Source organism: Pagrus pagrus (assembly GCF_965226575.1).
Source record: "Pagrus pagrus genome assembly, chromosome: 1".
Classification (NCBI taxonomy): domain Eukaryota; kingdom Metazoa; phylum Chordata; class Actinopteri; order Spariformes; family Sparidae; genus Pagrus; species Pagrus pagrus.
The window spans coordinates 7,840,045-7,851,850 of NC_140185.1; the positions used below are offsets into that span (position 1 = coordinate 7,840,045).

At 44.5% G+C, this 11,806-nt stretch overlaps 1 protein-coding gene across 1 annotated transcript in view; it reads right to left on the reverse strand.

Annotated features, from left to right (window-relative positions):
• adamts18 (ADAM metallopeptidase with thrombospondin type 1 motif, 18) overlaps window positions 1–11,288 on the reverse strand; it is a 60,441-nt gene extending 49,153 nt beyond the window's left edge. Inside the window, exons 1-3 of the mRNA XM_084378128.1 lie at window positions 10,979–11,288; window positions 10,622–10,703; window positions 9,162–9,475 (exon numbers count right to left, since the gene is read on the reverse strand). Coding sequence (XP_084234254.1) covers window positions 9,162–9,475; window positions 10,622–10,703; window positions 10,979–11,080 — 498 coding nt within the window. The 5' untranslated portion in view covers window positions 11,081–11,288. The remainder of the gene's footprint in view (window positions 1–9,161; window positions 9,476–10,621; window positions 10,704–10,978) is intronic.
• Window positions 11,289–11,806: the final 518 nt, after the last annotated feature.

Here is an 11,806-nt window from a genome sequence, read left to right on the forward strand (position 1 = left end):
CTTCTTTTAACTTTAAATGACTGTGTTTCACAGCGCACTGTAGCATCCACAGAAATAGGGATTGGCGGACTAGGGCCGGGTCATTTGCAACCACTCCATTAGTGATAGATGTCCCTCCTCATGCACGACTGATTAGGATCACAAGGTGTCAATAGCCAGGGGTCTTACGGTCCTTGTTTGGGCTCACTAATTGTCTTTGAACAACCTTCTGACACCTTCTGAGCATGTCTGGGGAACACAGCAGAGGTGGGCACGCGGAAAGAGCGATGGTGTTGGATGAGTCTTTTGTCATTTGGAGCCATTGGGCACAGTCCCACTCGTTATCCCATGTAGGCACACAGCAGGGAACAGGAGGACAACTCCCTCACCGGCCCATACAAATGGAAATGTCCTCCTTCTAAGTGCTGTTAATTGCACTCTAACCTGGTTACAGTGCCGCCCTAACACTTTTACTGACTTAGAAACACAGTGCTGCTGTGAAGCAAATGATGCGAAAGGGAAATTTACATTAACTTAAAGGTTTTTGATTCTGAGATGATGAGAGTCACTGATACTTTCACTTTACTTCCCATTTTCCCAAAACATGTCAGGAATTAAAACATTCCTCAGGAGAAAATATTTTTTACGCCTCCTTGAAAATCTTTAGGATGCTGCTTTCCTCAACAATCTTTGAATTGCCAGCATCCATCTTTCTCAAATTTCTACAACTAAGGTTAGGCAAAGTTAGTACGACCCATATTCAGAATGGCCACAAATATAAGAGAGTGCAAGGTTGAAAAATACCAGAATTTCTCTTCATGCTGGTTACGTTCTTCAAAAAAATGATAGAGGTGAAACCCCCTTTTCAGAAGGTCAGACAGAGGAGATCTTCTGCTAATTAATTCTTGTAGCTAGCTCGCTAATCCTTCTGCTGGATGACTAAAAATCAGACAATAATGCCTGTTAACTGTTTTCTCCACATTCCTGTTCCTGCGTTGTCAGCTTTTCATTGTTTCTGCTTACTGCACCACTCCTCATAGTTTTTTACTCTGATGGAGGCAATGTGATTTCATAAAAGAAAAGAAAGACAAGAAAATCTGGAGCACATTTTGAACAGATGCAACAGATTATCATAGATTTCATAGATTATCTCTTTCTTTCACATCGAATTTATGTTTTTCCAATAAAATTCTTACTGTTGGTACTCATCACACACCAGGGAGTATTTACTGTTCTGCCTGTTTATTGTTCTCTTGTACAATGATTGACTTCTAATGCTTTATGATGACTGACATCTCACCGCACCTACAGGGGTGGACAATAAACATAACTGATGGCATAACCAATACGTGTCCAGAAGAGTAGGTTTGCCATGTGGCCACCGGTTGCTATAACAACCTCCTGCTCAACACATCCAAGTTAAGAACTCATTATCGACATGAGCCACCAAAACCTCCAGTGACAACACAAACGCATCCTCTTCTTCATTAGTGAACCTTTCCTCACCCAACAGTCTGAAACACTTTAACAGGCAAGACTGCTGAAAACCAGTTGAGGATAGCTCTTTAAGGGCCTGAACACACCAGGTCAATGGTCAGGATGTCATTAAGCATCTGGGGCCCTAGTTTTGGCAGCATGTCCTAACTGTTGGCACTAGTCAGCCCTTGTTGGCAGCTTGTCTGCCGACTGAATATGTTGAATCAGTGGCGGACCCCGCCAGTGAGAGTAATCACTTTGATTGACAGTTAAGCAAATCAGTGCGCAAGAAGAGAAACTGAAAATGAAAGGGAAAGCTCCTTAACCCTGTCACTGTGGTAACAATGATTTCATCCATTTAGTGCAGTTTCCCATTTTCCAGTTTTCCCTATCACCCAAAAGACCTGAGGCTAACAACACCAGTGCTATTTACAACATTTTATAAAACATTTGCTCAATTTTAAGTGGCTTTATTAGTAATAATGGTGTGGAAATGGTCGGCAAACACTATTATAACAATGGTTTGTATATTCTTTGTCTCTTATGTCTTGTGGTTTGCGGCTTTTTGAAGGACAAATACAGACTACCACCAGAAAGTTATTTCCTCCCATGCAGGTAAAGAATGTATAAGCTAGTTGGCTCTAGTCTTTGCGGTGTGGTCAATTGAAACCTTTTGGCCAAGACACAGGTGACATGAGGTGATGCAGCAGTCGGCCTTTGTCGCCAAAAGTTCATTTGTTGTGTCTGGGCCCAAACATTAAACAGCACTGTGTTTTATTTAAGACAGACTTTGAGCTTAACTTTTATCCAAACCATCCATGACGACATAAAAAGACAGGAAAATACATTGATATAATAAAACTGGCACTACCAGGTTTACTGTACGCCTGGACCATTTTACTACGGCACCATTAAATGCTGTTCAGTGGTGACAATAGTAGGTCACATTTGATGAATGGGCTCTGTTTGTAGGAGTTGCAGCATCCACTTCAAGACTTCAACACCAGCCATTAGTCTTGTGTGAGAAAGACCTTGTACAGACGAGAAAGGACGTGCAAGCACACACACATACACACTCACATACACACAGGCTTTTTTGTTTTTTCTCGGGCTTTCACACACACAACATCCCACACCCATGCTGAGAGCCTGACCCCCCTCTCCTGCTGGCATCTAACAGTGGGCACTACATCACTGTCAGCATCCAGACCACCAGGGAACGGCTCCGGGCCACTCTCCTCTTGTAGCGCCAAGCTCTGAGCTCCTCTGTGGCCCAGCCCAGTCGCTGAATTATGGCCAAGCCAGAAAGGCATATTGTAGCAGGGAGACGTTCCAATTTGTTGGCCTTTACAGAAAACAGACAGGTACAAATGGCCCAAGTGCTGGCTGGAAATCGGTCATTCAAGTGTCATTTTAACTCGGCTAAAGCCTGAGGGATTTGGAGCACACTGACAAACACACACACATCATGTGTCGTCTCCGTTCCCACCCTACAGATGAGTAATCATACATTGTTTCAACTCCATGAAGAGTCCAATGGGATTACAACAGCTACGTGTGTTGAATATTCAAACGGAGTGTTTAAGTATTTGTCTTTTGGCCAAATATTTTTATGTTCCAGATGTCGTGTATGGACAATATTTGAATGCCATTTCATAATCCAGTATAATGCAGCAGTTTTGGGGTAGAATTTCCTTTTAAATCATCAATTGTTCCTGAAACACATATTCAATTTTACTAAACAACCAAAGAACGTAAGAGGCTTTAATGCCAGCAACAGTTTTGCAAGAGAGGACGTCACATTTTCCCAACAAGTAATGGAGCTCAACCTCTCATATATTCACACTGTGATGTGTTGTGCGACCACAAAGAACCCCAAAGGCTGCAGTGCAGCCAGCATCAATGGCAGGGCTCGGGAAAAGAGCAAATGCTTTCTTCACACCACAGGGAGCCCCATGTCTGGTGGAGACAGACAGACAGAGGTCGTAGGTTGAGCTCCCCTCTTACAGCAGTCACTGATGGTTGCCACAACACGCGGCACCGTGTCAACGACGGCCATCAGGCAGGTTTGATCTAAGATGAAGGGAGTTGAAGGAGAGAAAAGAGCGTGGGTGTGTGTTGACACATTCTCTTGTGTTTTTTCTCTCACACATGGGTGCACAAACACACATTTGAGCTATAAACGGTGACACCTGGGGGTTACGGGGTCATTAAGCTAACTCCCAAAACACATCAAGAAGTCTCAAGAGTTTATCCGAAAAACCAGATTATGGTGGGAAAAACGTGACCGCATACAAGAGTGTGTGGGTCTTTCTAATGTTTACTAAGAGTTGGCATTATTGGATGCTCAATAACATGCTTTATTATAGAAACTTGGTGAAATGAGACACTTTGACGCAAAGTATTTGAGAATTTACTGATTACTGGTGTGCAATGAATTTCACAAATTGTCCATGAAGTCGGTGAAATCTGCTGAAGCACTTTGTCTCTCTCAGTCTTTATGTTTGTTGTAGCCGTTAAAATATGTGTTCAATCAAAGTGGCCTGCCGAGTCAAATTAGACTGTATCAGGCCGATCTTTATGCATCTCATGATGAATGCAGTCTCTACGTGACGGTAAACAGTCAGCTATGTCATTACAAACATGGACTCAGAGGCTTTCATCAAATTGTGACAGATTCTTCTGACATTAGTGATGGCACTTATTTTAGGTGAGCCTGCGGTAAACCCTTAAGTTGTCCAGCTACTTCAAGCAAGAATAGACAATATATGCCAATCACTGTCATTTCGTACAGTTCACTACCCTACCCTTGGTCTATCAACCTAAGGACTAAGAGGAAGAGGACAACTGATGACTTGAATTGCACATCTAGGTCAATATGAACCTGAGAGCTCAGTTTCCATAAAGCCTAACCTGTCTCTGACCTGGCCTGCAGGGGCTTGGGAAAGGTGACAGTAAAGGTCATGGTCAGCTCGGCCACAGCCTGACACAGACAGCCTGGCGTGGTGGACCATCCAACACATAAATGTCTCAGCAATGAAGACTGCAGAGTCATGACCCCACGACGTTATTTAAAGCAGTCATACTGGGACACTTCATCAATGATGCGACAAGTGTATTTCTTAAAGCAAACCCAGTCCTGTAGAACACATGACCATCAATGCAGTGTATATCACTCCAACACTACATCATCTACTGCTCTGAGATGTGGGTGTGGGGAGCCTTTATAGCCATCTTTTTAATGAAATACAGTTTCTAGTTTTGATATAACTGATGCTAAAGCAGCTACGTTAACCTATTGAGGAGCATTAGGTTTTGCATTGGGTGAGGAGCAAATTACCATTTTTGTCTGCATACAAACAGTCACCTCTCTTCCTGGACATGACCTGCCCTTCGTTCCACATATGATTCTGATTGGCTCAACCATTGTGTGTTCCCTCGCAAGATACGGGCTCCCGCAATACATTGCATTTTAAGCCATTGTGCAGGATATCCTTAAACAGCATATCCTGGGCTGAAATGATTAGTGGATCAACCTTTTAGTCGATTGACAGAAAAATGAAACTTGAGCTTTTTTAGAATTGATTGTTGAAGTGATTCATCAAGTACAACTCCTCCCATCAGAGGATTCGCTTCTTTTGTCTGTTTTATATCATCGGACACTCAACATCTTTGAGTTTAGGACTGTTGGTCACATACAAATTGCTATCTGAAGATGTCATGTTAATCTCTTGGAAACTGTGATGTGATGAAGATTGTCTTCTATTTTCTCACATATTCTAGTCCAAGCTATTGGTGAATTAATAGTGACATATTAATCACGATTTATTTTCTCAGAATTGCCTCAGAACGCTGCAAATCCTATGTTGTTTTTGTCTATTTACAGTACCCTGTTCGTACTTCATTCATTCACAAGCTGCAAAAAGTGCAACATTTCTTGTTACATTCCGAGCGCATACAAATAGAGTGACCATTTTTCTGGCAGCGCGGGTCTGCGATCTGCCCTCGTCACCCCACAGAGAAGAATCCTACCCTGGGAAGGAGCTGGAAGGACAGAGTGGAGCAGTAAATCACTCCTCTTTTCTGCATTCACACGAGTTGCGAGCAGCTCCGAACTTGCACGACATACTAAGAACCTGTGAGAGCTCAGGTTGACACCCCTCCAAACACCAACCCACCCCCCATTCACATGAGCCGAGAGGATTGGGGTCAACCAGCAAAGCGACCTCAGATGAGAAACCCTCAAAAGAAGAAAGAGAGAAGACCCCCACCCGCTTCACTCCTCTTACAAATCAAAGAGCATTAGATCTGAAATGACGTCCTTTCATCTCTCATGCAAAAGAGAAAGAGACAGCTTCATTTCACTCAGATACATGAGCAGGGTGCTTCACGAGGATAGAGAGTGTAATTAAAACCAACAAATAACACCATATTCAATTAATGGGGATTTACAGTAGAAAATCCCTCTTTGGATCCATCCATCCATCCTGCCCTGCTCTTAATACCATCGCGCCCCGGCCCTCATTTAAACAGCTGAATCCCACTTCCATCTGCTTGGTCTGGGTGAATGTTTAAAGGAGACCTTGCCTCTGTTTGGCCCACTAGCTGGTGCTGACACCTCCTATTAACAAGCAGGTCAAGTCCAACAACCCTGTTTCAGACACTTTCTTTTCGCTTCTCTCGCTCTTTTCGGCTCCACTGAAAGGAGACAATGACATGAAGTACGAGGAAGCTCCTTTTCTTTCTTTCTTCCTCCCCCTCTCTTGCTCTCACAACATTGCTTCTCGTAAACCCTTTGACATAAACAGAGTCCATCTCTCCAACTCTCTATAAAGAGACTATCCAGCCTCCCTGGGAGCGTCCAGACAATGAATTCACATCATTCTTGCACAACACTCCCTCTCTCAGCCCCGCTCTTCTCATTCATTATTTCAACCTCTTTGCTTTTCTCTGTCTTGTGTCTTCCTGGACTTCCCCGTCTTCTTGTCTGTTTTCTGACTTCTTCTTTAGCATTGTTTTTAATCCCACCATAATCCCTTTCTCGAGTCCGCCACTGCATCGAGCAGGCTTGAGTGGCTCGTTCCTCGCTTGTACTAAATCCAAATATTCTAGGTAGAGGCCTAGATGGAAAGCAGGGGTCAACTGCTCTCGTTGTTCTAAGCCTCGCAGCAGTCTAACAGCGCACACACAGACTGATGCACTAAGAGGAAGAGACGAGACGAGGGAAGATCAGGACTCCCTTTTGGTGCACTTGTCATTTTGTCTCACTTTATTCATTAACCTTTTAGTTTTCTAACAATGTTGCTTATCCATCGTCCATTTAACAGGCCGAGTGACCATCCAAGCAGCGATGGCTCTAAGGTCGCACTCGGGAGTGGAAGATGAAAAAAAAAAAAAAGCTCTGCAGGAGTAAAAAATAGATCAAAGTCTTCATCCCGGCCCATTCAAATGCAATCACGACCCGATCACATTGTGTTCTCGGAGCGCTTTTAAGAGAACGGGTCAGTGGTGTTGCATTGTGAGCGGGAGCTAGCCTAATGAAAGGGACAATACGAAGATTAGCAGTGCCAGCCAGGCGGCTCAAACTTCACCCTGGCTTTAATTGCTGCAAATAAGAGGAGATGTAGAGGCAGGGCAAGCAGAGGACAAAAGAGCAGGGTAAGCGCAGGAGGAGCTATGAAGGTCGGATGATAAATGGAGGTATGGCTTTTATGGAGGTGTAGTGTGTCCATCTGGCCCGGGCTGGCTTGGGATGTGTCAAGGAATGCGTGTGTGCTGGTGGGCCAGAGGGTCCAGGTACCTCATAAACCACAAAAGAAAGCAGATGATCTTGTAATTACAGACTCCATGCGGTTTAAGGGAAAATATCTGTACCTTGCTGTGAAGAGTTCACACAAATTAATCAAAGTCCTCATCTAAAGCCCAAACACAGCATCACTGATATCGTCAATTCTGTTATTTGTTTTTGCGTAGATATAAAGTCAAGTCACACGCATTAAAAGTTTGGGAACTATTCGGAATTGTATGAATTATGTGACAGAGAACATCACTTTCACTCTTTTGTTTGGGCGTGAAGTAGCCTAGCTTACGGAGCTGCCGCTACAACTAGTTTAGCTTTGTTAGCACAAAGACATGTAGAAAAAAGCTAGCTTACCTGCCTCTGTCCAGACTGAGAAAACAACAAACTTTAAAGGTCACGAATGAACAGAAATATGAATTTTAATTCATCCTTTTCTTCAGTACGTGTATTCAGCATTAGACTAGTATGGTTAGCTAGTTAGCCTACAGTGAGTAACCGCATGAAAAAACAAATTCTTGCTTTTGCATTTCTAAACAGGGTACAATGTGTTAAACTGTTAATTTTAGAGGTGCCGGGACTATTTTGTAAATACACTACCCAACCTTCAAGCTAGGCTAGCCCCATGACCTGCATCGGCACTATGTTAGCGTACTTTGTGCAAACCTTAAGGAGAAAAGTCTAAACATTTATTTGTCTGTTATACAGCAGAGGGTTTCAAGAAATGATCTTATCATATATAATAAGACAACATTTAAATCATACTACTAGATACTAATACTAGATTTCTGTTTTGACTGTGCCTGAATCACTGAATAACGTATGTACACAGAGTGCGTTGGTTTTGTTGCTAATGGGGCTAAAGCTAGGCTAAATCCGTCCTGACTCCAGCTCCATGATAAACACACAACCCCAAAGTTGGCATTGAGCGTCTCTTCTCACTTTTTGAAAGAATGCAATTAAATATATTTAATGTCGGCTATTCTTTCTAATGTTCGTGTATGTGGGAGTAGTGACCGAGGAAGACTGGAAGCAGCAGTGACAGAAGCTTGGACACAAAAACAAAGCCAGTGACATGGAAAATGTGATAAAGACGTGTTTCCACAAGGCGACGCAACCAGTCCTCCACTTGTAGGCAATCATTCAATTAGTGTTGGTGTGAACAGCTGGACCTGTGGGCCAGCTCACCTCCTCACGATGACACTTGTGAAGCCGGTGTGGGTGTTTGCTTCTCTGTGGATGCCCTGCCTGCAACAAGTGAACACAATCTGTTCCCCCAATTTAAAGCCATTACACTAAAGTCGACCCAGTCGCCTCTGATCGATATCTTGGGTGTGTTAGTCATGTGTGCTGGCATTACAATAAACACTTTCTCCGTGTGTTGCACTGTCAGCAGTGCAACATTCCTCTCCTCTCTTGTTCTCCTCCTTCTATTCTTTCACCCTCTTTTTTCTACTCCACCTAATGTTCAAAGAAAGCGCCTGACAAAGGACGAGAAACCGATGCTTGCACTCATGGGCAATGATGTAATGCTACAGTTCAGCCATAAAGTTAGCGAGGTCTGAATCGTGCAGACAATGATGCATCACAACATTCGGGTCATTGGAGGACAGAGGGCTTTTTCGGTCACAAAGGCACGGAGCTTGAGGTAAGGGTGGAGTACCAAAGCTGTTGGGTGTGGATGAGAGCTTTGGACTTCCAACATGTCCTCGAAACTTTTCAGAAAATGAAAACCATTCTTGTTAGCATGTTTGAGAACTGGTTTGGAAACATTAAATCAACCCAGGGGAAGGCAAATTTTCTCAACCATGTATAAACCATATAATCTACTTAAGGAGATAACCATGTCATCAACATAACAAAAGCCTGCAATGACTCACGAACCAAGGAGTTGCTAGCAAACACTTACAAGTCCAGAGCACGTTGATATGGCAGCAGAGGAGGCCGACAGGTTACGGATAAATCCCTGATACAGGCAGTTGTGGAACCCTTCGTCGCCCATCGCCGTGGCGATGCCGTCAGAGCTGAGCGTCTGCACGGTGAACCCCGGGCCGACCACAGAGGACGGGTGCAGGTCCAGGTGCATGTCCCGCCCGAAGGCCGATATCCGGTAGTGCAGAGAAGAAGAGAGGGACCTCCTGCTGCGGCGGCTTTGCCTGGTCACGTCGTGCGTCAGGTAGCCCCCCTCAGAGTCCACCTCCACCGGGGTCACGAACACATAGTCTGAGGAGAAGAGGGACGGAGAGGAAGTTGACATCAAATACTCAGTTACCTCTGCTCCAGGAGTACTTTGTGATTTATCTCTGTTCTTTGGCTTACGCGCATCCTAACATCCTGCTTTATCTCCTTCTGCTTCTGTTAGCTATTTACAACATGTTCCAGAGTATATTTTGGCAAAGAAAGAGTAAACGTATGCATTCAGCTCCCGTTTATACATGTCAGTCGAGAGCACTGCTTGCTTCGCGCTCTGGTTTTATACATGTAAAGCTATGTACAGCCTTTAAAAAAAAACTCTACCTTTCAGCACGTCAGTTACTTTAGATATGTTGGATAGCTAAAGACAACATCTGATACCAAACTACAACATAGATGCGATCAACACAGCTCAACACGGTGTCACGTTTGGTCAGAAAAACAAAGAAACGCACCCAGAAGCACCAGATACATCAGCAGCCTGTGAGCTGGATTCTCTCTCTGTCACTGAACTGACACGCTCGTGCTGGGAGTGAAAAGTTTGAAGCTCAGTGCTTCATATGGATCACAGATGGCTTCGAACAGAAGCCATAGCGCCAACATCATACTTCCATGCATGTCAGATATGGGTCAGGGCTTCAGAACCAGAGTTTGTAAATATCACGATGTTCTGATTTCATGCAGTTGTCACGTCGCCCCACTATTTAGAGACTCCACGGTAAAGTTTTTTCATTGTTTTCTCTCTCTTGCAGCCTTGTTAAAGGATCTGACTTTCCATATGTTTGGCACCAACACTCTTAAAAAGTGGGACAGCTGGGAGTATCAGGAGGAAACCCTCAGTTTCTGTGGGTCAAAGCGGCCAAGAGGGAATCCCAGTGTGTGATCTGACTGCACTCACTGGTCATGCCTCCAGCAGCACATTACAAAGACCTAAACAGAAGCTCCTAACGTGTTTTTTATTTAATTTTTAAACACATAAGCTGTAAACATGCCACCCCCATGTGACAATGAAACTGACATTCCTCACTGTTTCATTCAAGACCATCTCATGGGACCCAGCGGTCCAATAAGTGTACCCATCACTGCCATCCATGTCATTTCATTCACATTTTTCTTCTAAACATGGATTCATGCCCGCTGGAAGAAATCCATACATGTCAGAAGACAAGTACTCACCGTGATTTAATCCGTGGCTGTTGCTGGAAGAATAGCTGGCCGACACACTGTGGGAGGTGTGCGAGCAGTAAATATGCAGCGTCTGCAAAAAAAACAATCATAAATGGACAGGTAGCAACAGGTTGAAGCACTGCAGGTGATGAATGGAGCTCCTCTGCTGAAACATGTGTTGCACTTGAGTTTAATTCGGGATGACAATCACTTCATTTACTTTTCACCACAATCAATGACCACAGCGGTGGTTGTTGGCATAGATCACGCTGAAAAGAGACAAACGTGTGTTTGTTTTGGTCCCAAACTAAGCTGGTGCGTGTGTTTGATTTCAGGGTGTATACATGACTGACAAAGTGCACATGCCTTGATAATATTCCAGGATAGTAAAGTGGACAGGAGCTTGAGTGAGGTGCAGCCGACCAGCGGGATGGGTAAAGTCCATATCAGAAGAAAAAGGCAATCCATGATGATGGCACGCGCGCTTACACCACCTCCCCCGTTACCTCCTGAAAGAGCGCAAAAGTAGTAATAACCTGCGATACCGCATAATGCAATGTGCACGCATTGTGTAGCTGTCAGGTCCCCCGGTTTGTTCGCTCAGGTGAAGTCAGCTGCAGGTTGCAGCAGCCGGTGGTGCGCACAGACGCAGCGCGCACTCATGAGTGTGTGTGAGTGTGTGTGTATATGAGTGTGTGTGCATGTGTGTGTGTGTGTGTGTGTTTGTGTGAGGAGCAGCGGCAGGTAGCGGTGTCGGGGATCACCGGGAGGAGCGCTGACTGAGCACTCAGCCCGGCTCTGAGAGTCCGCCAGCAGGATGGAGCACAAGTCAGCGGCCGGCAGCCAATCAGCGCGCAGCATCATTTACCACGCGCAGATAAAAGAAGAAAAAGAGATTCTCCTCCTGGCAGCGGCCGAGCTGCTGCTGCTGCCTTCAGGTGCCGCTCGTAAATTTCTACTTTGGAAGTTTTGCGAGCAGAAACCGTGCCTGTGACTTACTAGGTCTAACGTTGAACCACTTTTCTTCGCAGTGGTGGGATGAAGTGGAAACAATACACAACAGGCACGTGGCTCTTTCAGCTGGTGGATTAAAATAAAGAAACAGTTTTTGTCTCTTCTTGTCTGCTATTGTTCGTGGTGAAAACTATGTAACTCAATGCAACTACTGCACTACTACAATTCTGCGTTACTTTC